General features: G+C 43.0%; 1 protein-coding gene across 1 annotated transcript in view; it reads left to right on the top strand.

Moving 5' to 3' along the window:
- Positions 1-26160, top strand: part of cspg4 (chondroitin sulfate proteoglycan 4) — a 39555-nt gene that overhangs the window by 9130 nt on the left and 4265 nt on the right. Inside the window, exons 2-9 of the mRNA XM_042110850.1 lie at positions 12408-12571; positions 13107-16667; positions 18948-19418; positions 21749-21925; positions 23650-23848; positions 24226-24357; positions 24558-24718; positions 25772-25949. Of these exons, the coding sequence (XP_041966784.1) occupies positions 13113-16667; positions 18948-19418; positions 21749-21925; positions 23650-23848; positions 24226-24357; positions 24558-24718; positions 25772-25949 (4873 nt within the window). The 5' untranslated portion in view covers positions 12408-12571; positions 13107-13112. The remainder of the gene's footprint in view (positions 1-12407; positions 12572-13106; positions 16668-18947; positions 19419-21748; positions 21926-23649; positions 23849-24225; positions 24358-24557; positions 24719-25771; positions 25950-26160) is intronic.

Genomic DNA, 26160 nt, shown 5'->3' with positions numbered 1-26160 from the left:
GGAGCCCGGGCAAAAGCTGTGTGCTTAAAAACAGAGCGCACATTCCGCACATGTGAGCAGCAGGGCTGTTAGAGGGAACAGTGCGTGCCTAGCTGCGTGGCCACTCTCTCTTCAAAGAGCCTTGATGCCACACTCAAGTAAAGACTGTTTGTGTTACCCACTCGCACCAAATGGCTTAATTGACTCCAGCATCCACTTAATCACTCAAAATGAGCATTCATTTGGTGATCGGGGTGTTTAGGCCCACTGCTTTCTGCCCTGAAGCTCCAGCAGGAGAAAGGACCACCCCTGAGGCCCAGACGAAAGCCTTACTGTGAGTTTGACTGGAACAGAAGGCCTGCTCTCTAGCTCCACTATAGCTTCATTTCCATTAGGTATACTCAGGGGGAATGCATATCTAATGTCTGTACTTAGCTGTGTGTTGCAAGAGGACAACTTAGGCTTTTTAGGATGCGCCTTCACACATACAGGCAGCGGTGTGTGTGCCCTGGGGCCAAAGACATAATGCAAACACAGATGCATAGGAAGATAAAAGCACCAGGTGCAACAAGGCAGAAGTCACGAAAGAAGAGGCGCAGGATGAGTTTTTTTTTTAGCGATTTGTTCACCCTACTTTGGTCGTAACCCTGAGATGTTTCTTGATAATGAATTAAACAAAATGAGTGATCATTTTAAATTTGATTTGTTAACCCTACTTTGGTCGTGACCCTGAGATGTTTCTTGAAAACGAATTGAACAAATCGAACTATGTACGGTATGTGTGTTTCCAATTAAACTTCGGCATTCCTGCCACACACACTGAAACTACAGCTGCATGTCCGCTGGATGTGTGAGCTGAGCGCTCAACACCCATGTCATGTTTCGGCATCACTCTTCGTCTGCTGGCGGCTGTGCAGATGTGTAGCTGTGAACCTGTGGTTAGAGCTGGAGTGTGACTGTGGCTTGGTGGTCTGATACTGTCGTGTGTGTGTGTGTGTGTGTGTGTGTGTGTGTGTGCATTGTGAGGGGTGGTGCTGCGGCCCTGTGGTCACAGTTCATCCCACGCCATCTCTGCTTGTCATTTCTGCTGCTGATAGATGGCCCTAAAAATGTTCTCCGTCAAAGCATCCTTCCCGAGGAATTCTCTCTAACATTCACACATTGGTAAACACATGAGCGTCCATCATAACAAGGCTTCAGACTAGGAGAGCCTGGAGGCCATCTTGTATTCTAATGCACTGTGAAATAACTCACACATTATTAATTAGGTTATGATAACATAATGTCGGCTCAATTAAATGTTTATACCTTGTCACAACACTGGTGGACGAGGTGTAAAAGGCATCTGCGTCTCTAAATCTTTTGGGCGGTATTATTGTGTAATGATATATTGCCATTACTTTTCATTCTTGATTTAATAACAACTTTACTTGAACCAGTTGTGCCAATGCTTTATTGCCATGGTATCCTACTCCTGCTTTCCTGACTACATGAACACTTCTATGAAACAATGACACACGACTTGCATGCAAACTGAGATCTTGGATGTGCACTGATTCTTATTTTGTGGAGAATAAAGCAAAGTATAAAAATGGGACTGCATTCATTGCTCTGGCCGAAGACGACATTCCCTCGTGCTTACTTCAGAGGCAACATAAATCAGGCCATTAATGCATGACTATGGCTCGACACTCCGTGCTGAGCTTGCAAAGAGAAAGTTATGTTGCACTATTTTACACTTATGCTGGGGTTGACACAAAAAAACACACACACTGCACCAGCCACGATCAGCTTCACGGGACCTCTGCTTCTAATTATGCATGGATGCAATCAAGCCACCTCACACACAGATATGCACTCACTTGGAGCTCACTGGAAAACAGATGTTACTCAAATGCAATCATTTCACATACTCAAGCCTCACATTCTCAAGGCTCTCATGGGGGGGGACTTCTATAAGTTATAGAATAAGCATCCTTATTTTTTCCAGTCTGTTTTGAATGACTGTGTGTGTGTGTGTGTGTGTGTGGAATAGATTTTTTTCTCATGCGTTTCAGTAACAGCTCCCAATGAACATCCACTGAGACTCAAAGCAGTGACTCGGTTCTTGCAACAGCTCTAATTCTTCTTTGAGGAGGGGACGGGCTGATGCAATAAATAATCCAAACGCTAACATGAAGGAATGCCTTTCCACTGTCTGAGGAAAACAGACGCCTTCAAGACAAAGCCCATGTGCTTTCAACAATGTGTAGTGTAGAATTTCTCTTACCACAGCGAAATGCATGTCTATGTTTTTTCAAACAGAGAGCCAAAAGAAACTTCTATGAATCTGTCCAAGACTTATTCTCCCACACATGTGATTGTAGTTTTGTCACACACTGGAAGGAGACATATACAATGTGCTCTGTAACACTGATGACTCTTTACAAACATTCAAGAGCTTTTTCCATGTCTTCATGGGGACGGGGTTGTTTTTAAGAGACCATCAGGGGCACAGCATTTTCCTCTGAGTATTAGCTACTTTAGACATCCCAGACATGGAATAGGATTATGAGTCTCGGCCACCATGCCGAGTGGCTAAAAACATCACCTGTTTAAAATTGCTGCTTAGTCCATTCACCCTATTAGTGCTAATGAGTCCTCTCACATAGCGTGTCTATGTAGTCTGATTCATCAGTGCTGCCTTATGTGGTTCCATGAAGGGACCAAAACAACACTGAGAGAGATAGGACAAATTGGACAATGAAGGTACCACATTCCTCCCAAACAGCCATGTCCAGCCATAACTACACTGAAATGCACTGGAATGTGAAACACAATTTTAATATTATTAAGAGAGCCTATAAATTGGTTCCTTGTGTTGTTTGTTTTTAATTTACTCTGCAGAGAGATGTTTTCTGCTCTGCTGCAAAAAAAAAAAAACACAGTAAAAGAATGTCCTTGATAGCCAAGCTGACCATTATGGTGTTTTACGATCTTGTATCACTGCAACAATGTTAAGTTGAACAATTTCCAACAGGCATAGCTTTGAACTACACATCATTATATAAACTTGCCCCTGTTCTACATGTTTGACAAAACAGAAGAAAACAAGAATAATCCCTATAGCTTCAATCGTGCTATCAGGCTGTTTTTGAGCTTGCCTCAGCAAATGAATGACAACTCAAGGACAAGTTTAGGACAAGTTTTTTTCCTTCACCCAGCTGAGAAAACACCAAAGCCACCCCAGCTTTGGACCTCACTGTAAACAAACCACCATGAATTAAATGGAAGAATGAGACCTTCTCCGGCAACTCCAAACTGTTGAATAAATGACACAAGATTAACATCAAAGGGTCACTTTCCCTATTACTGTTAATCATTGTTTTATGCTTTGACTGTCAAACTGTCAAAGAAAATAAAAAAAATATAGTGTCTCTGATTTAAAGTCTGTCTTTGTGTCTATGATGTCTACTTCACTCCCTGGAGTAATATCAGTGGACATTATGTGCACATTCAAAACATATGGCACATACATCCTCACAGTCATTGACACTTCACGGCTTTGTTTAGACAGTATGCTTACTTTTAGGGGAAGCACCACTGTGCACATCTGCAGATAGTTTTCCCCTGCCTGGTGGTGTAGAGGCCCCAGTTCATTCTCCCCCTCGGTTTATGGACACAGTGTATTGCTTTGATTTTAATGAGGAGAGAACAGCACCAAATAGTTAGTTCTTCCTTGCTGCCCCATGTAACCCTCTAATAACAGAATGTCACAGAGTATCCCTCGTTCAAGAGAAATGAAAAACATCCCAGTGGGAAAGGTCAAGCATTTTGCGGTGAAACTGAAATGATATGGTTTTCTCATACACTGCATTGGTATGCATGAAGAATGATGTACTCCTGTACATTCTGCCTGCTTTCCCCCTTCCTGATTATTGCTTTAGCGAATCTCACAATGTTGCACCTGCACAACCTTGATTTACGGATAGACTTAAGGGGGGTTCAGCACTGTTCTTATGTAGGAAAGCAATGATTGAACGCTGACTCAACTTGCTTTCTATGTGTCCCCACAGACTTGTGCAGGGTAACGTCTGCTAAATCATTACATGTGACCTGCTCCAGGACTGTGGGGTTCAGGAGGGGGGTGGGGGGTGGGTGGGCTGGTAGATCCAGTGTGCAGGGTGTGTGATAGATTGGCCTGTAATATGCATGTCACATGCATAACTCTGAGACTTATCAGTCTCCACAGCAAACACTGGTTAAGCATAAAGATGGAGCAGAAGTTACATCATGTTTTTTTTTATTAACAAAAGGTATATACATTATGTACACTATATAAAAGCATGCATGCAAATGACAGGAATAAAAATATACATGCATGGACAGAGCTCATGCCAGGCATGTCACTGCAGGTCCATAATTAAGTTAAGTAAGAGGTGATCGGACATTTGGGGAACAGCAACAAAAATATTCAAAGCCAGGCTCCCTCAGCAGTACTGATAAGTGGGTGTTCAGATACACATAAAAATGAATACAGAACAGAGAAAGAGAGATGTGGGGTGAGGGAGAGCGAGAGATGGGTGAAGAGAGAGAGAAAGAAAGAGAGACACAAAGAAAGGGGGGGGAAGAAGATAGAGAGATGGTATGAAGAGAGAGAGAGAAAGAGACATAGAAGGGGGGGGGGGGAATACAACAGTGCCACAACAAGGTAGATCTGTGCCAGACTCAGCAGAGAGAGAGAGAGAGACAGACAGAGAGAAAGTGAGAAAGAGAGAGTGCATGCTACACAATGCCGATCTGTAATGTTACCAATACATCGACTGCAGTCACAGGAGATACACCTAATTTAACCATGTCTCCAAGATTTCAATATCTCAATGAGTTTTTCTTCTATGTATATAAACGTTCATCATATATTGATGTCAGGTTTGCTGCACACGGATGCCTGTTCATGTCTGAGTGACAGGAATGTCAATACAGCCTGTCTGGAATGGGGAAAAAAGAGCCGTGCCATGCCGCTACGAGCAGGAAGAATGTGCTCATAAATCTAAATCAAGCTGAAGACCTGTCTGCAGCGGCATTCGTAAAAATGTGACCGTAGATGTGTGCTTTATTCCAATATCTCCACCAACCATCTGTAGGTAGGGCATCATTGATCTCTGCAATCACTCACAAAACTCAATTGCTTTCATGAACATAATTATACCATGACAACATCAAAGATGTCTTCCGCTTGTGACTGATATCTTGCTTTCCCCAATAACACTGACAATTTTTCACCAGACATCTGTGGCTGAGACACAGATAAAGCCATATTTTTCAGTTTAGAAATAAATTAAGAAATCTCACCATAATTGTAACATTTATTCAAAATATGTTGCTATTCAGAAACCGGGAACATACTGCATGTAGGAGGTCTGTCTGGAGTTTACTGACATGGTTTAATGCAAACTCTGTGTGTGTTTCCTCTTGAGAGCTGTTTGCACTCAGTCAGAAAGAGAGGAATAGTGGTTGGCGAGAGGATAGCAGTTAATTCAAACGCATGGAATGAAGAGATAACACTGAAAACAATTGCGGGCAATGAGGTGCAATTGCTCGTAATTACATCTGCTTAAACACTGCAAAAGCTGTTTAGATAGCAAAGAATTAAATCACTTTGTGATGCTTATCACAGATATGCAAATAAAGGGGAAATATATTTTTCTCATTTTTTTTTTTTAAATGCAATGGGCGCCACAAAACCTATGTGTAGCTTTCCTCTGGAGGCTGAACTGCGGCACACAAACACACTGATCTAAAAGAGGAGGTAGATGTGTCGTGAGGGAGATAAAAACACCAGGGCTGTTCAAAGGACACCGGTACCGTATCTGTGTGTGTGTGGCAGGGTGCTGTGTGGAGTCGCCGCTCATGACTGATGGCACAGAGGCTGAACATCATCTCCCCCAGGGGGAACTCTTGGTGGGAACCACATGTTTAAACCATTAGTTCGAATGGGCCATGAAAATGTTTACTAGGTACTCCTTAACAAACAACAGCAAGCTGTAGTCTTAGTAACTTTAGTAACTAAACCCTCTGTTTAGCTTTGTGCGGAATTGTGCACAATTAGGTCAACGATCTTTGGGAAAACTATAACGTCATCTGCTTACTTATCACAAAACAGTCAAGTGATGCCTTTTGTTTAGGATGTCAGTGGTGCAGTGTAGTCAGATACCAGAAGCACACACTAGAGATGGAAAACAAAGTCTATCTCACGTCCATTTGTTTAATGGATGCTTTTGTTTTCTCTATTGCTTACTGTGACAAAAGATTTTCCATGGTAATTGAGACTAACCACAGTCTAGGCTTGATACATCTAGAGAAAAAAAAGACGCAAAAAGTAATGAATAAGTAAATTTAGGGGTGGAACATTTGAGTGGTGTTTAAGGCTGTTGTAGAATTTCAGGGTTTCCTTGAAAGGGCTGTTTATTTTGGGCTTTGAGAGCCATGGAAGAGAGAGCAGGGAGGCTTTGGCAGACCTGCTGTCTCCCAAATGGCAGACCACGCCAGCAGACCTGGGTGGGGCCGCAAACGGTAGCGTCGTGGAAACGGTGGCGCAAGCAGCAGGGAATAATGGGTGGAGTGGCCCCTTACTGAGGTGAAGGCTGGGGAGTGTGTGTGTGTGGGGGGGGGGGGGGGGGGGGGGGGGGGTAGTGAACACCATGATTGAAGGTTTGGGGGGGAAACTCACTATTGCTGGGACCAGAAATGTGCTGGTAAAGCATTCACCAGGGCCCTAAATGGAAAAAACCCCACATATTGAGGGGGATGGGGCGAGCGCACGAGTGAGTGAGTGAGTCAAGCTGAGCAGCATCGGTCCTTCAGTGTTCCTTCAGCTGCAAAGCATTAGGGGCCTTAGCGGCAACACGACTTGATGAAATACATACTAACGTACAGAGAGAGCCCAGTTGGCTATGGGGCCTCTTGCACTCTCACTCTATTGCCACTGGTCTTTGCACACACTCATGCGCTGTAGCAAGGGTGTTGCAGAGAATAGGGCCTTGTGTCCTACTGCCTTTTGGCCTGCCCACAGTCACACCAACTTAGTCCAGGGGAACATATCGGCGCTGAGGCCAATTGTCCAGATGTTGCTATTCATGAACTGATTAATGGAACGCGTTCTCTTTCTCACTGAGTACTTTCCACCCCATTGAAAGCATAACATCCAACTGATATTTATCGGACCAATCACCAGCAACTGGGGAAATAAAAAAACTAAAGGGGAAAAAGCTTTGCATTGTCCTGTTTACGAAAAAAAAAATCACGTCATTCATGTGGCATAGATGGTTAGTAAGCAGATGTTTTCAATTAAATGTGGCTGCTCACTTACTGTTGTTAGTGGCATTTATCTTCAAGTTTAACTATATCTGAATGTTTAGTCATGGAGAATGTGTGTCCTGAGGTCTGGAGCCTTTAAGGAAATCCAATCTCACGACCCCTGGACTCCGTCAGCGCTGGACTTTTCTTTTCATTCTCCCTTAAGACAAGGATAAGATCAAAGGCAATGTGATATGTTGTCTTCATATGGATTTATAAGGGAAGATAATAATAATAATAACACAGATATCTACTTGTCTCCGCTCTCTACAATAGTTTAGTGTAATAGTTTTAAAAATGAGGAAAACCTGGAGTTAGGGGGAGCAGGTTCTTCTGATGTCACTGGGGGGGAATTATTTAAACAGACCCACCCTCTGGGACCTTGGCAGTTGACGGCTTCCGTAGTTTGCCATGCCTGACAGAGATGTTCTTTGTACTGCCTGGTCATAAAGTACACATAGCTTTTGGGCTTATACAATAGCCCTGTTGAGGTTTCTGTTTTTCCTACAATATCAAGAGGTGAATGAAACCATACAACCAGCACATGCATGTTGCTGGCTATTGGCCTTTCTTTGAGGTATGATGAACCTGAATCGTGTTGTCCTCTTACTCAACATCATGGAAAGCGCAGCAGCGAATCAGAGTCAAGTTCAGAGTCAACACGTAGGATCACATAGGGCCACTAAATGGGTCCCATGCTCTCCCAGTCTGATATGAGCCATAGCAAATCCAACATGAAGTTCAGGACGTGCCAACAACTGATATTTGAACTGGCAACAATAGTGGGCTACAGCATGCAGGACTGGGGAAATAGCTGATGCAGTACAAAAGGGGGCTTTGTGATTAGTCTTCCATATGGGAGCCCCAGTTTTTTTTTATCTCTGCTTGCTCCTCACCTCTCACCTCTCAGACCTGCGCCGTTTCCTGTTCAGAGGCAAAGACTGACATTTAATCGTTTGATGAAAAAGAGCACAAGAACAGCAAGAGAGAGGCAACGGCTTCTGTCTGGAATGTGTTGCTAATGCCCAATGTCTCACACAAACACATTCCAGCACAACATAAAATCTGACTCCAAATATTATAACCCTTTTCTCATTTGGAATGGTACGTTGGTACAGCATGAATCAATCACAGACAACAGAGGCTTCTTCTTTCTGGAATAGAGGTCTCCAAATTTTCCTTTGTCTCCTCTGAGTGTTTTTTTGCACAGCTGAACTCTCTCTGGTGTACTTTGCTTCTCCCACATATGGAAAGTCAGGATTGTTTCCAGCAAGACATTTCCTTACCAATGTCCCAGAGTCCGTTTTTATGAAAGAGCTGAAAAGATTTAATTATTAGCTGAGGGGTGGCCAGATGCAATGTAATTTATACTGGAGCCATATTTATGTTTTATTCTCTCTCTCTCTCTTTCTCTCTCTCACTGTCTTTACTCCTTTCACAAATCTCTGAGGGATAGGGTGTATGTAAATTTGAAAGGCAAGAAGAACGATGTTTTGTTTCTCCTCTCAGTGTTGCAGTTCTACAGAGGTCTGGCTCCAAGATGGTAGTAAATGTCCCTGGTGGGATCACAAAAGAGAGCGCAGGGCTCTATAAAACACCCAAGCTATGGCACGCTGGCATTGTACCATGTCCTTACTGCGGAGAGTGGCTCTAAATAGGGGGATTTGTTACTATTATCAGATTTAGAGGCAATGTGTACGGGAGTGTAGCTCCTCCTGACTGCCAACACTTGGGTCATCATGTGGGAACCTCCACTGTATGTTGTGGATGACATTATGCCACATAATAGCCATAATGGCTCCTAATGGCCCCAAATGAAGAAACAGTGCAGTAGGAAGACAAAGCCAGTGCTGTATGTTCTTTCTACTCGTCGACCACATGTGACCGCACAACAACATACTCTTTTAGAGCAGGTGTGAAAATGACTGTGAAATTAGTACCAGCTATTTTCAGCGTCCTATGAAAATACATTCAATGATATAGGAAATGCAGATTTGGTTATAGTGCAAATGGTGGAACCTTGTTGGACAGGCACAATCATGTACCCATTTGACGTCATATCTATAAAAAGAGACACCAACTCCACATCATTACATGCTTTGAAAAATTATATCCAGTCCTCCTTGTGGTGTACTGGCATTGGCAAGTGCCTCAAAAAAGACCAGTATTACCACTATAAATATAGACAAGTTTACTGGAGCCACAATCAAAGCTGGTTTGTTTGTAAAAATCAATGGTCAGTCACAGTTTCCATGGAGACTGTTTTGTTAGGGAACTGTTTTCTGTCAGTGATGGAACATAAGTTTTGATTTGAATAATCAAATTCTTTGAATAAACATGTTTTTTTCTTTTCAACTCATCTTTGTGCTGTTGACAAGATGGCATTGCCACATCTAAATTATTTGAATAATTGCAGCCTTTTTCTACACTATTTTACTTGAACTCTTGAACTATTGACCAGGCCTTAAGAGAAAGAACTGGAACATCCTTTTAATGTTGCCTTCATAATCTATTGGATTTTAGAGTGCACGCCTAGCTGAAATAAAGTGCCATCTTCAAGGTCATTCTAAAAGACTACATATACTTATTTAATACTCTTTTTCAAGACCAGCAAGTCCTTAGTAGGCAAAGGGGGGCAGTACTACTATAAAGCCTGCATACTCTGGATACTGGAGTCTTTTGCAGCTTCCTGTTGATGGTACCGCTCCTGCATCCTCATGTGTTTTCCAGACGGTCTGAGAAACAAAAAGCAAAGGGTAGGGAGCAGGAAAGAAGGAAGAGAGGCGGCTTAACTGACAATGGGGAGATTCATTCATGGGTTTCTAGTGCCTTAAAACATCATAAGTGCAACACAGACCAGTCATAACATGGTATCCATCGTTTTCTAAAGTGCCAAGGACGTCACACTCACAATAAGCCAGTGTTCACTAGGGTGTGGTTAGCAGCCTTTCAGTGGAGACAGAGAGTGCTGTTGCATTCATTTCACTCACATGGTTTCCCAGAGAAATGGCCACCAGCACAGACATTGCACCGCACAACCTGGACCTTTACTGGGTCCTCTGAGGCCCTCTACAGCAGTAACTCACAAGTTATGGCATGTCACATAGTACTTTTCACTCGGGCCCGCAGTGACTTTTTGCACTTGTGCCATCGAGCACAGATGGGGAGGCCAGTGTTATCAATCAGTTCAAACAAAGGTAAACCCTTGACTGTCACAGCATGAGTGTTTAGGTTCCAGAACCATATAGCCAAGCTTGGATTGGATGTTTGTCAGCCCTTAATACAAAACAGCTGTTTCAGCACAGTACATACACGCACTGCTGCGCGGATGACATCGCTGTTCACTACAAGTCTCCTTCGTAGACGTCTGGGGCAGATAATGGGGACCATGTCTGGTCACCTATTCTCCTGTGAATGGCCACTGCAAAGCATCGGTTGTTACAGAGCCCCTCCCCCTCCTCACCAGCTGTGGCTAGCTTTCTACACCAACCGCAAAGACTGGGGGGCTGAATGATTTGGCTCCAGTTTGGAGTCACATATTTTATCCTAATTTTCTCAGAGAGTCGTCCAAGAAAAACTGAGCCTAGAGGATCATAAAGCTGATTGTGATTTCTTTTTTTTGTCAATTCAATTGACTCTCTTACCCCCCCCCCCCCCCTTTTCCGGCTCACAAACTCCTGTTTCATTGGCTCCTGTCCCGCCTTCCACTTCCACACTAGTGTTTGTTTATGGCCATACAGTACTGCCATTCTTTGTTTCAGCCCTGATTGCACAATCTTATGCACCAATATAAAACAATACAAAAATAACCACCACCACAAACTGTGCATTATACAGTCTGTGCTACTTTGTGACGTGCAATGAATCGTGACTAACATAAGTTAGTGCTGTGGTCAACAGACCATTTAGAAATTATGTGTATAACTGTCTCAACAAGAGCTAACATCATTTACAGTAGTGGCATGACATAAGACACTAAGAATTCAACTTCCGCTTCCACCTTGTGCTCTGTTCCGGTCTGCTATTTCAAGGCAAGCATACGCTGTATGGCTCTATTCCGGTCTGCTATTTCAAGGCAAGCATACGCTGTATGACAATGGATGGACACAAAGCGGAGGAAAAATGGCTTACTTGATATCTTCATCTGGCTGTTGTCATATTGCTTAACTCTGCGATGATACAGTGTTACATTTACACATTCCTCCCTAAATGCACTTAGATTTAGTAACACAAGACATTAGGTGTTGCACACTATATGTTATGGAAATGTTTGTGGAAATCTCATATTCAAATGACCACTGGCCAATTAAATATAGCTGTCCATGTATGCACTGTGATATAACACAGCCCAAACATAACATTTCACCGGTCCCATTTTAGTTTGATAGCTGCACAAGAGTTGAAACATTCACCAGTGCAGATGTGTAGCACTTAAACAAATAGTCCCGCAGAGATATTATGGTTAGAGCTGGTTGTTTATGTTCACCATAGCACTGTTTCTACAACCTTCAGGAACCATATTGGGAAAATGCTGCATTGCCGGCCGTTTGTCTATTAACTAGCATGCTTGTTCAGAGTCCTTCCAGCAAGTTTTTTCTACATGTGACCTTTGATCCAAAGTGAGAGTGGGTGTTTGTGAAACAAGCTCTTAGGAGATATGTCTCTTGGCTCAGCCTCTGGAAACCACTGCCTTGGAGGTCCTCCAGTTAAATTTGAAAGAATATGGGAAATCATAGACTTCCGGTTTATTCTACATCGCTTAACAAAACCGGACAGGTGATCAAATGTGCAAAGCTTGGGAAACCCCAATTTGGACTTGGAGCAGTGAATGTCTCATGGGACAATGACTAACGTCTTGGTGAGAGACATACGGGTCTATTCAGAAGATCTCTCTGGCCTCTTTTCTTTTTCGCACAGGCAACAGCTGGTCCAGCTGGAAGTATCCAAGTGCATGTTAGGTCATACGTATCACAGCTCATCAAGACAAAGTAGACACATTTCCATGGTGTAATATTACTGTTAGGTTTGTGTGTGAATGCAACGATGAAATGCACCAAATGACAAGATTTTGCTCTGTTTTCTGTTCCCTACAGCATCCTATTTTGGAGACAGTTTCTGTAGGATACATGCCATCCAAGACCTCTCCAACTTCCACCTCTCACTACATTTTAAGACCGGAAAACGAAGTGGTCTTCTTCTTATTGCTGCAGGTGTTGAGGATTACCTCTCTATAGAACTCTACAATGGCAAATTACAGGTCAGGATGCTATTCCTTAATAAAAACAATCAGTTATTAACAATTCTCTGATCGATCAAGAGGAAAACTTGAATGTAATGTTATGAAATAAAACTCTTTCTCCACTTCACTGAAACAAGACACCCATGTTCAGTTTAAAGAGATTAGGTATTATCCCAGTAAAATAAACAAGAAATTGCATTAATTCATATTTTGACAAAAACAGTGGAATATTGTGAGCTACATTTCTTTTTAAAATGTAAGACCATGAGTGCATCATGGCAAAGCTATGAAGAAAAACATTGTCTTATGATACATATTAAAATGTGGTCAGACTTAATTAATCTGAAAGCTATTCCAGAGACATTTTTGAATGTCATTGAGAAATCATGAGTTGCAGCTCCTCTTTAAAAGTCTCTGTGTTTCATTCCTGTAACTAAATTAGTGTAAATGGCTTTACACAATGAAGATAGATGTGCCAGTGTAACTTTTATATCACACACACACACACACACACAATGTAAAATATCTAATATCTTTTTTTGTTTGTTTGCAGGCAAGAATGAATATGGGAGCTGGAGAGATAGTCCTTTCAACATCACAGGGTCTTCAGCTAAACAATCTTTTGGACCACCATGTATCCATCTCGCTGAAAGAATCCAAATTCACAATGGCAGTTGATGACCTGTTTACCACTGACACTGATGTACCGGAAGGTGAAGATGACCTTAACATCGATGTTGGTGTTTTCCTCGGAGGCAAAGACGACTTGGATGTGTCATATCTCAACCACGCTGTCCCTCCATTCCGAGGCTGCATTACTGATGTCAAGTTTGAGTCCCATCAGTTTGATATACTTGCCTCAGAAACCACAGACTGTCAAGACACAAAAGAGATCTGCAGTGATGAGTTTGAAGCTGCCGATGGGGAGGCTATAAGCTTCATCAGCCCTGACTCTTTCGTCTCCCTACCCACGTGGGTCAGGACTAGCAGTGCCATTCACACTCTTGAACTGTTGATGAAGACCACGATTGAAGACGCTCTCTTGATCTTTCATCCCGGACGAGAGTCAGACTTCATAGCTCTTGGAGTGGTGGGCGGGTATTTGAAAGGGGTGGTGGACTTAGGCAATGGCATTCTGGCACTTGACAATCTGAAGGTTCAGTTGGATGACGATCAGTGGCACAGAATCAAGGTTACGGTTGACTCTGACAAGTTTGAAATGAATGTGGACAGTCAGTCTGTCTCTCTTACCATTGGTGGGACAGAGACATTGGACTTGATTGGCAATCTGTATTTAGGAGGAATTCCAGGCAAGATGAAAGATGTATTTAGAGAGGCAAACTACCTGTCACGGATGGAAGAAGAAGTCACGTCAGAATCATTCATTGGATGTATGGGAGAAATTAAAGTGAATGAAAAAGACAAAAGCCTTCAAGATGCATTGGTCACTAAAGATGTGCATGTCAAGTGTGAGGGGGAGGACTATGATTACTCAAGTTATGATGAGTTTGAGACACCCACAACCACTGCCCCAGTACGAATTCGATATGTTGATGTAATTCCTGAGGATAGACATTGTTACCCAACTAATGACATGCCAGAAGTCTTCCAAAATGTCACAAAGCTTCTTGATGTCACAGCTTTACTTGTCCCTGAAGGAGGTGAAGCCTACCTAGACATTAACAATCTACACCCAACCTTTGACATAGCTGCAGCTGGCATTCGGCAATCTCAGATTATTTTCACTCTTCAAAATGATCCATGGTACGGATTAGTGGATATGAACATCAATAGCAGACGGACAAAAAAATTTACTCTCCTGGATGTGGCCAGTAAGAAGATTAAGTATCTTCATGACGGAAATGAGAAGTACGGTGACCAGATTCAGCTGGAAGTGGTAGCCCATAGCAGTGGCTACCTTCCAGACTGCCTAAAAACCGCTTGGCAGTATGTCCTTCCAGTGGAAATCCTCCCCGTCAATGACATGCCCCAGCTGAGTGGTGGAGACATCGCTATCACTGAAAACGGACGCACCCGATTGAGCCCCAACCTCATAAAGATTGTTGATTCAGATACTCGTTGTGATGACTTGGTTGTTCGTGTGATGTCCGAGTCAAATACACCAGAGGGATATCTAGAGAACGTCCAGCACCCTGGAGAGAGCATCAGTCAGTTTACCTGTCGACAGCTAAAGGATGGACTCATTTCTTATGTACATAAAGGAGGGAGTGGGGCAGGACTGAAATTAATGGTATCAGATGGTCAGTCTTCTAGTGAACCCACCACATTTAAGCTATCTGTGACACAACCACAAATCAAACTTGTGACCAACACAGGCCTTCTTATATCCCAAGGTGGTCATTCTACCATTGGTATACAACAATTGGCTGTTTTTGTCACTCCCAGGAATGGAGATGTTTTATACAATATCACTCAGCCACTGAGATATGGTGAGCTGCAGTTAACCACAGCTGGTGATGTGCCAAGGAAGGTGACATATTTCCGACAGTCAGATTTGGAACAAAACCGTTTAAGGTACGTCAGCACAGACACAAGTGATCAGGAGGACACAGTGGCTGAGTATGTTCAATTTAATGTCCATCTTGGACAACAGTCACTGACAGACAACAGCTTTCTAATCAAGATCACACCTGCTAAAGTGAAGGTGGAAAACATGGCTCCACTGGAGGTTGAGGCAGGGCAGCAGAGAGTTATTTCACAAGCAGAACTTCAGGCAACAGTGACAGGAACATCCTTGGAACCAGATTCAATACAATATATTCTTGTGAAGCCTCCAATCCTGGGGACTCTACAGTCACAAGGCAGAGAACTTGGGGAGGGTGATACATTTACTCAGCAAGAACTGTCAAGTGCTCACATAAGCTACAGCCCCAAAGTCCAAAGAGTGGTCGATGCGCAGGACCAATTTCAGTTTAAAGTGTTAGCAGACAATCAGTATTCTCCCATGTACACATTCCCAATTAAAATTCTGGCCGACTCGAACACTCCAGTTTTAACTAATGAGCGGCTTACCATCCTTGAGGGAGGGGAAAACATCTTAAATAAAGAATATCTCTGGATTGAGACACCGAACTCACCAGACTATGTGTACAAAATTTTGCAAAGCCCACAGCATGGTTACATCTTTCGAGAGTCTCCCCCAGATCAGCCAAGGTTTGAAGGCGCAGTGACAGTGTTCAGTAATGAAGACCTGCTCCTCAACAGGCTCATTTACAAACATGATGGATCAGAAACAGGAGATGATTACTTCACCTTCCAGGCATATGAGCAGACAGAGGGCAGTGTGAGCACTGACAGAGTGGAGTCTTTGGGTGGTACTTTTAGAATATCAATCCAGTCGAAAAATGATCATGTGCCACAACGCGTCATTGACAAGACCTTCAATGTGGTGCGGAACGGACAGAGGTTGTTGACCACAGATGACATCCTGTTTGGCGACAGCGATTCGGACTTCAACGATACTCAGCTGGTGTACGCACGTGTGGGAATTTTGTCCGGCAACATAGTCTCTGCTGCAGATCCCTCCCAGGCCCTGTACCGTTTCACTCAAGCTGACCTGAGGGACCACAAAGTCCTCTTTGTTCATCACGGGGCAGACCATGAGAGGTTCCAACTTCGGATATCTGACGGTTTGCACAAGACGACAGCCTTGCTTGAAATTCAAGCTGGGGATCCGTACCTTCAGGTGGTGAACAACAGCATCGCAGTCATGGATCACGGCAGTACAAAAACACTTAACACTACTTTGCTTAGTGCCGACACTAATGTGGACATCCAAGATGGCAGTGAAATCATATACGAGGTGACAGTGCCACCAAGTGATGGGAGGATCATCGTCAGTGGAATTGAGGCCTCGCAATTCACACAAAAGGATCTGAAGAAGGGTGTGGTGTCATATGAACACCATGACTACAGTCTAAAGTCAAAAGACTCTTTTAGCTTCACAGTTAGATGTAAAGAACATTCCGAAGATGGAATATTCAGGATCAAAATATTCAAACAAGGCTACTTGTCTGAACCAAAAGTGATCAATAATCAGAGGATCGTCTCATATGAGGGAGAACATACAGTAATAGACCAAGATCATTTGAAGGTAAAATTTCTTGTTGCATTTTCATATATTTTACATGAAAATATTTTTTTCAATGACACAAATCCTAAAACTGAAAAATAAAAAGAGTCTTCGTCACCTCTGGTCGAAACGTTGCTACGGTAACGTGAACAGGTATCGTTGTTAATAAATCACTTTGGGAGCTTATAGAACAGTGTGCGGGTATCCTTTTATTTTTCAGTATACGGTAACGTGTGCGGGTATCGTTGTTAATAAATCACTCTGGGAGCTTATAGAACAGTGTGCGGGTAATTGTCGGCTAAGCCTTATACCCAGCACCTGTTTAAACTTTGTAGATGTGCGTGCACTCCACTCATTGACAAATCCTAAAACATCATGATGAATGCTGAATGGCAATACACTGTCTGTGCTGGGAAGGGCCTATTTTAGACCACTGAAGTGTCATGGGTGTGTTCCTATGTTTTTTTTTCAAATCAAACACTAATTAACTCCACACATGAAAACAGCAATAATGTGTTTTTCTGCAATGTGTGTCTTAAATTAATTTGTTACAGACTATAGTCTGCAAAATGTGAAAAACACTGTGTTTAGCCAAAGGACAGGATCTTTGAAACAAAGCCCTTTATCATCATATGTTCAAAGTTCGTTTGAGATGTCATTTCATGCATCTCTCTGCCTACCATTGTCTTTTATTAATCAAAGAAGACTATATAAACAAAGACACATTTTAACTGAGGGGATTAAGAACTGACACATATCTGAATGAAGCCCTGATAGTCGCTTTCATTGACAAAAAAAATTACATCATGCCACTAGATCAAAAAGACATATCACAGCTTCACAATCCTTAGATGGATCACAGGGTAGTAAACACATTAGACCTGCTGTGCACCATAATTGTGCAATCCTGCTTTAAACATATACTTACTTACTTTCAAGTATTTACCAGTGTGATACTCTACGATGACTTACCTCCAACTGACTAGTCACTCACATAATATTTCTCATTTTGTGGCAATACAGCACCTCATCTAAAGAGAGCAATCAATGGTTACTCACAATGTCAAAATGGACTAACGCATTGAGAGAGCTGTTTACATGATCCCCTGCCCCCTACCCATCCACACACACACACACCTTTGCAAAGCCAATTGGATGGTAAACAAACTTGTAACAGGCAAATCGTTCACCTAGCATAGCTATACACAGCATAGACGTACTGTAGCCAGTCCCTACTGAGAAAACCAGCCATGCAACTTCCAAAAGTGGCACCCCACTAAATCTCGCGAGAATCGTGAAACATTACCTTGTCAGTAGATACAACTCTTTGGAGATCCACAAGAAAAGCATTTGCATTGTGTACACGGGGATAAGTCACGAGAAGTTTGCTATTTACAACGGCAGAGTAAAATATAAATACATCACGACTCTAGAGGGAGCTCTAATGTCGGCAAGAATACCTAAACATGTATAGACCCTTTCAACAATAAAAACAAAAACAATGCTTGAACGTTCTATTTGGACCCCAATCTACTTCCTCTGCATTAAGATAACATATGGAATGTTAAAAAGGAAGTCTTGTGGGGCCAACTATGATGCTGATAATGGAACTCTCTTGAAAGGGTCTATAGTGTACGAAAATGCTGATGACTCAAGCTGCTATGACAAAAAAACAGCTATGTTGTTTTGCTATGCTTATGCTGGTAGCTAGTTTTAAATAGTTTTAGCTGGTCTTTGCTGGTTTTCTTCCAGCTCTTTGCTGGTGTAGCTGGTTGGGCCACCAGGTGAACATGCTGGCATGACCATCTGAGGAAGCTGGTCATGCTGGTGTGTGACCAGCCTGTCATGTGGTATACAGTTGGTGTAACATGGCCATGCTGGTGACCAGCCTGCCAAGCTTGACATTGTTGGTGTAAGATGGCCATGCTAGAATGACCAACTGCTGGCATGGCCAGTTAAACCAGCAATGTAAGACCAGCAACACTAGCTGCAATGACCAGCTTGAGGTGGTACGACAAGCAAAAACAGCTGAACCATATCGTAAGCTGGGTAAACCAGTTGAAGGTATGTTTTTGCAAGACTTTTGCTCATCTAGCTGGTCACACAAGGGTGGTTGGTCAAACAAGCTAGTTAAAAAGCTGCTCAACCAGCAAACCACCTTAAGCTGGTCAGACTGTTTTTTTCAGCAGGGAGATGTCTCACGAATAGTGCACTTTCAGGTGGATGCACTGTACACTCAGAATGTTTATAGACAGAATGAGGAAGTGACATCACCTGAATACATTGCTTTACTCCCTACAGGTAGAACAACCTGACATCCTGCCAACTGAAATGGTGTTCACCATTAAACAATACCCACAACTGGGACACGTAGTGAAGATGAACAAGGACTCAGAGAGCACAGCATCCCCAGTGCTGGATTACATCCAAGCCTTCACCCAGGAGGATCTTAATAAGGGTCACATCCTCTACGTGTCCACCCCAGTTCAGGGGACTGATGTCTTCAGCGTTGATGTCAGCAATGGCTTCACCTCAGTGGAGGACTTGGAGGTGCACGTCAACATCGTCCCACGGCTCATCCCAGTTCAAACCTTCAACTTCACTGTAAGGGAAGGTGGGGCTGTTGCACTGTCCCAGGAGCTGCTGAACATATCGCATGCCTTCTACCGGATGAACAATATTGACTTCATAGTGGAGGAACCTCCTGAGCACGGAGACATTCGTTACCTGGAGGGGGATGATTTTGAGCTGTCCTCCTTTACTTGGGATGAGGTAAGTCCAGTAGTTACTGAAATCTCTTCCTCTATTGTCTACTGTCTACTGTCACCCTCCTTTTTTTTCAAAATTAGCTCAAAATTCAGTTTGAAAGGACTTGACAGATAGTGTACGTTATAGCCTAAAATAAAACATATTCCATCTCCACCCTGGCTGTAATTTAAGGACACACAAGCAAAAAAATACCATTCATATACATAATTACAAGTCCCATGTAATACCAAGCAGTCTTTTCCATCCCTTTTCCCTTTTCTGGGAAAAAATGTGGAAAAAGGTAGCATCTGTAACAAACTCATCATATAGTCATCTACAGTATACCCCTGGTTCTGAGTCATATCTTGCTGGAAAATGTGCTCAGAACATAGAAGGCATATAATACATGACCATATTTACTACTGCTGTGGTTTCAGAAGTCAGTGAGGAGCCTGGAAAGAATGAAAAGGGTACAAAGTGTGCACTGGTGGAAAAGCGTCATGAGGCACTGTGTGCACTAGAGCCTAGTGGAGGTTGTTAGTCACTCCAGCGTGGACTTGATCATGTAGTCCTGCCCTCTTCTCCTCTCCTGTCCTCCCTCTCGGCCGCACGGTGGAAAATCTGACAGTGCTCCTCGTCCGCCTGGAGCCAAAATAAACTGGGCCATATATTTCTATAATAACGCATGTGCACACGGCCTTCCCGCGCAACGCCAGACGCATTCTCTCAAAGGAATCACTGTGAGCTTCATTTGAACTAATAGAACCCACATGCTAGAGCCATGATTCAGCTAAATCTGATTAGTCAAGGCAGGGAAAAAAATCAGGGATAGGAACCAATTCAGATGTTATACGGAGACTCTGGACATATCATCATCTCTCGAGTTATGAATAAGACTTGCTCCGATGTGCGAAGCGGGAACTTTCAGTGCTCTGTGTATTTCTGCAGGTTATGCAACCAGACGTAGACTACAGTACAAGGGGACAAAGCACAGCAGTTCCCTAAATTACTTCCACATTGACGCATAAAGCTGCAGACTGTGGGCACGCACAGCACTGGAATGAGAGTGTAATTGTTCCCGAAATTAAAGACGGATGTAGCGCGCTCATTATCGGACATCTCTCTCAGCTTTTCCCCACTCTCAACTCATGTGGAAGTGGGGTTCCCTTTCATGCAGCCAGACTGTTCTCGTGCAATGAGGGGCTGCAGTGGAGCTCAGTAAGCTGGAGTCAGGCTAATTACCCTCTACAGTAGAAGTGCGATGCAGGAAATGCACACTTTGTGCGTTCGCACTGCATTTAAGACGCTGTTGGACAAACATACTGTAGAACTGGGTGGTTCACAGTCTCACAGACTGCTTTTTGCTCACTTTGCTTTGTTGTTCATCAGGGAAAGATAGTAGGACCATATTTATTTATAGCCATCATCCATTCATCCATCATCAACAGGGTGTTAAGGGTTGAGTATTCGATAAGGGTCAAGTATTTCATGGCATCATATTTTGCCATGTTATAGATGCAGACCGTAACAATTATGGCTATTAACGAACCCTTAACAGCCTAAACTTGAAAGTGCTAACACTTTTTATTTGATTATACATATCTACATAGTCATAGTTGTTATGAATGATCTACAAAGTGTTTAAACGTATTATTACTTTTGTAAGAAACAAGCTTTTGAAACATAGCTTAACATCTTCCATTTCATGTACCCTAACATCTTTCATAATGTTATCAAGCTCACAAGCTGAATTTATGTTAGAATATTTATTTTTATTCCTGATCAGATTGTGAGCTGCTATTCTACAATCAGAGGTGCTATGCTTTTCTCTGAGTCTGGTTACACTCATCTGGAGCCAATTAATTCTGCACTGTGAGAGTGTTGGGGCCTGCTGACTGCTCTCCTCATCTGTGCACATGACCTCGGGCAATATCACTCAAGCAAGAGGCACACTAAATTAAATGTGATAAATCACAGAGTAAGGATAGAAGTGTCGTTTGTTCGTCCTCATGTCATTGCTGATGACCGCTGACATAACACCTTTAATCAATAAAACTTTACCCCCCCCCCCATACCACAGAGCTTATTGTGAATGTTCTTTTTTAAATTGCCCTGGGTATGATGTTGAACTCCCTTTGCTAGTCATTAGGGCATCGTAAACAAAAGTGTGGCTCACTTAATGAGTATTTTATATTATAGAACATATAGCACACAACGCGCATTGTGTCTCTGCGAGCGGAATGTATCAGCCACAGACCCTGTATCATATGTGACTGACAGCTGGAACATGTGATGTCTTATAATAACAGTTCAACCTAACTTTCTTTAATTTGTTTTTGTCTTGTCAACTTAAGGTGAAGAGGAAGGTTGTCTACTACCTGCATGACAGCACAGAGACCACAGAAGACAGCTTTACTCTCACTGCATCTGACTTTGAGAACACCAGAAGAAGCTTCCCCATCACTTTTGGTGTCACCATTATCCCTGTAAATGATGAACCACCACGTCTTGAGCGCAATACTGGAATAGAGGTAACGTCATTTCTTGGACCTTTTTTGTCTCTGAATTCCAAAAACAACCAAAGTCAACTCTAGAGTACAAATCTTGTTAGGAAAACATTAAATATGTACACCTAACTAGAAACCAAATGTATCATTCAGCTTTTTGGACTTTGTGGGTTTGGGTCTCCTTGGTAACACATATTTTTGGAAAACCATGACTGTGGCTGGAATTCTACTTCTAGGGCAGCTGTGAGAGCCAACCAATCCAAGCCTCAGCCTCATTCCCACAAAATGGAATTTAATGATACATCTTCCTTTTGCATACAGGCCACATTCACGCAGCTCTGTCCTCTCTGTCTCTTTATCTCTCTCTCTCTCTCTCTGTCTCTTTATCACTGTCTCTCTGTCTCTTTATCACTGTCTCTCTGTCTCTTTATCTCCCTCTTTCTCTGTCTCTTTATCTCTCTCTCTCTGTCTGTCTTTCTTTTTCTCTCTCTCTCTCTCTCTCTCTCTATCTCTCTCTCTCTCTCTCTCTCTCTCTCTCGTGGACCCTACACTGTCCTATGTCTGATTTAAGGCAGGAAGTGTGAACATGCTGACCTACAGCAGAGATGATCACACTTAATGAATAACACAGCCGTGACAGAAACTGATCACCACAGATCCTAGCTAGCCACGTCCACAGCTGCTGTCTATTAAAACTCGGAGCCTGTAGCAAAGACTCATTAGGGCTTAGCATATGCCCCTGCTCCCTGCACCCTCTAGTTCTGCTAAAATCGTAAAGTGTACCCTGTGGAGACTATTTTTAACATCATGCATTATGTTTCGACACATCTCCCGAGATGCCCTCGAGTGAGATATTACTGACTGATACCAAATGACCAAATAGAATTTGCCACACAGCTTGCGATCAATTTTGTTTGTATAGCACATTGATTACAACATGAATTATCAATTTCCTGCACAATTTACAGAGTGATTGTGTTGCGAGCCTTTGCCTCAGCATGGGCCTGAATGAGACTGTAGCAATGGACCGATGTTGCCATCTAGTGGACATTCTCTAACTCACTCACCCGCTCACTCTCACCATATGACGTATTTGGTGTGGCTGTCTGATTTAGTGAAGCCACAGGAGAGTGGTAGAGATATGGCAGCATTTGCCACTGTCACTAGAGAACAACGAGCTGGCCATTTACACGCACTACTTCAGTGAGAGGTGAAACTGTGCTCCCAACATATAAAGACAATATGGACTTGCTGTTCAGGCACCTGGGTGGCTTTGCAGGTTGCATATTCTAGCACTCCACATGCCGGGAGGAGACAGAATAATAGCCCTGGCTTATCTGGGACGCCACTCTGCTCTCTCTCTGAATTTCCCCACCAGTCCTTTTTTTCCTCCGTCTGGAGAGTCTTGATGGAGGCAGCACAGAGAACAGCGCTGAACAAATCAATATATGCCTTTCACGGGCAAGCCTGACTTTTCCCAACTGATTCTGCCCATCTTAGAGTGTCTTTCAAGACATCTGGTCCATTTCTTTCAATTAATGTTCCTTTCAGCAACACGGCCGTAAGAAGTCTATTAAACCTCTGCCCTGAGAGGGTAATCCCCATATGCACTTAGCTTGGTCTTCAGATAACAAGTCAAGCACTTTGCCAGACACAAAAAAAACAAAAGTTTCTCTCCAACAACAAAACGCTTTTGTGTTTTCATAACTGTGTTTTTGTGTGTTTTTTGTATCGTTGTTCTTTCTCAGGTTGTTGTTGGCGAAGAGGCTGTTATCACCAACAGAGAGCTGAATACCCAGGATGTGGACACGCCAAAAGATGAATTGATTTATTCCGTTGAAGCACTCACTAATGGGATGGTGGCTCTGAAAATAACCCCTGATGAAAGCATTGACAACTTCACTCAGGCACAAATCGACAACGGCGAGATCATTTTCATTCATGAAGGTATAGCATAGTCTACACACCTCAAGCAGACAGTCTGAAATCCTCTGGGAGATATTCCTTAGAGCTCTAGCTAGCTCAGAGTGTGGGTATATGTTATCATCATTTCCTGCAATAAGCGCACAGCACCAGGCCTGCCATCTCATGATAGGTTACTCCACAGCATCCCGTGCTATTTGTTTCGGGCCTCCTGTAAGCCTGTATGCTGACATTATGGGCTGCCATGCCAGGCTTTCAGTGATAAAGGACCATGCAGTGTGGATCCTAGTGCATTTCTCTAATTGACAGCACTCTCTCTCTTTCTCTTTTTTCTCTCTGTCTCTTTCTCTCACTTTCTCTCTCTCTCTCTCTCTCTCTCTCTCTCTCTCTCTGACTCTCAGGCTCTGAGTCCGGAAGCTTCAAGTTTACCGTGACGGATGGAGAACACACATCGCCACTTTATCACTTTGAGGTCACCGCCAAGCAACCAACCATCACCGTGGAAACAGGAGAAGAACTCATGGTGTTCCCAGGTGTGTTGCTCGTGGGGAGCATGCACACCATTATGTGACAGACTGTGGCGATCATGCAACACAAAATTAGCTGATGGCAAATAATAATGCCAACTGCTGAGACTCAGAATGAGACACCTTTAACTGCCTATCCTGATTTACATTTCGCCCAACATTGGTTATTAAAAGGGGAAAAAACATTATTTTCATTATTCTCGCAGGGACAAAACAGGCAATCAGCAGTGGCATGTTGAAGGCTGTCACTGATGAGGATGGAGATGAAATAAGGTACTCACTGCAGAAGTCACCTCGGCGAGGAAGACTCATCAGGCAAATCCAGAGAAACCAGTTTGAAGAGATAACAACCTTCTCACAAGCAGAGGTGAGGGCTCTGAGTCACCATGTAGAGAGAGAGAAAAATAATGGTGAAAAATTCTGTTAACTTTGAGCATGTTAAACTGGAAGCAATGCAATTCAGCAGTGAATCACTATTCCAATAACAATCCTAATATAAGGGTGCATATTAGAAAATAACTAGGGTGTCCTTTCAGATGAAATTTCACATTAAATAAGTAATGCAACAACTGTTATTACAGGCTTATATGAGCAATAATGATATCTTTGAATATGTTAGTGCATTATGCTTTTTTTAGCCAACGAAGACAATGAGGAGGTGTGTTCACCTGATATTGTTTTTCCGCTGTTCATTAGGCACCCTAGAGGCCTCCGAACAACCCTATCCAGTGGCACAGTACCCACAGCATGTGCACCTTGTTGCATATTTAATACATTGCGCCCAGTACATTCAGGACAAAGGAATCATTTGTCCTCATTGAGAGGTTTCCAGAAATCTCATCATAGGAATACAGATATCTCATAAGTGTTTAGTGATTAAGTCTTGTTAGTAGTCTTGTCCAACAATGAGCATCTTCCATTTCAGCAAACACCATCACACATTAGCACCCCTGAGTTAGAGCACTCTACAGCAGTGTGGTCTGGAAATGAAGTAGCTGGATGTCAGTGACCATATAAATGACTCCTTCCCCGTCTCGGCACAGCACTGTATACTGAGTTCAGCTCGAGTACTTGCAAGCTAGGGTGCCCTGCTGAAAACAAACAGCCCTCAGCTCAACTTGTTTACCAATCCTGAATCCTGACATAATTACCTGGTGATTGTCGTCATCCTCCGATATGCCTGGAAATATTTCAGGCCAAGAAGAATGTACCATCAATTCTGTTTATCAGACTGATGGATCAAAATGTGCTCTTTTTCAGCTAATAGCTGACACAGAATGATCCCTTGTTTGGAACATGTTGACACCTGCCATATGGGTGTCCTTTGCAAATTGTTTTGATATAAATAGGAGTGCATCCCAAATGATGTGGACACAGCTGCTGAGCTAATGAAAGTGTTTGTTTCCCCCCCGCTGCTCAGCTGGAAGCTGGAAACATCTACTATGAACACCAGATGCCCGAGGAACCCTTCTGGGTCGTACGTGACTCGCTGCAGCTGCAGTTGTCATCACCCTCGCTCTCGAGCGTCCTCCTACCCATCACTGTGTCTTTCTCCGCCGCCGATCACAATGTTTCATCTCAGCTCTGGAAGAATAAAGGTTTGACATGATATGCCATTCTGTTCATCTCTGATGCAAACTCATTGACAAATGATTAATACATTAAACTCTTAAGGCCTAAATCTCAGCTATGAAGCACAACACCACCAGTAAAGAGGACTGTTGTTAGCCATTTCATATGTAGCTATTTGATGATGCATGAACTGTTGTCACTGATGTGCAGCAAGATATTTGGGGTAATGTTTGTGTC

The sequence above is a fragment of the Alosa sapidissima genome, chromosome 11 (genome assembly GCF_018492685.1).
Source record: "Alosa sapidissima isolate fAloSap1 chromosome 11, fAloSap1.pri, whole genome shotgun sequence".
Lineage (NCBI taxonomy): Eukaryota > Metazoa > Chordata > Actinopteri > Clupeiformes > Clupeidae > Alosa > Alosa sapidissima.
The sequence above is the reverse complement of the archived record's forward strand: the minus strand, read 5'-3'. Positions and strand labels throughout refer to the sequence as shown.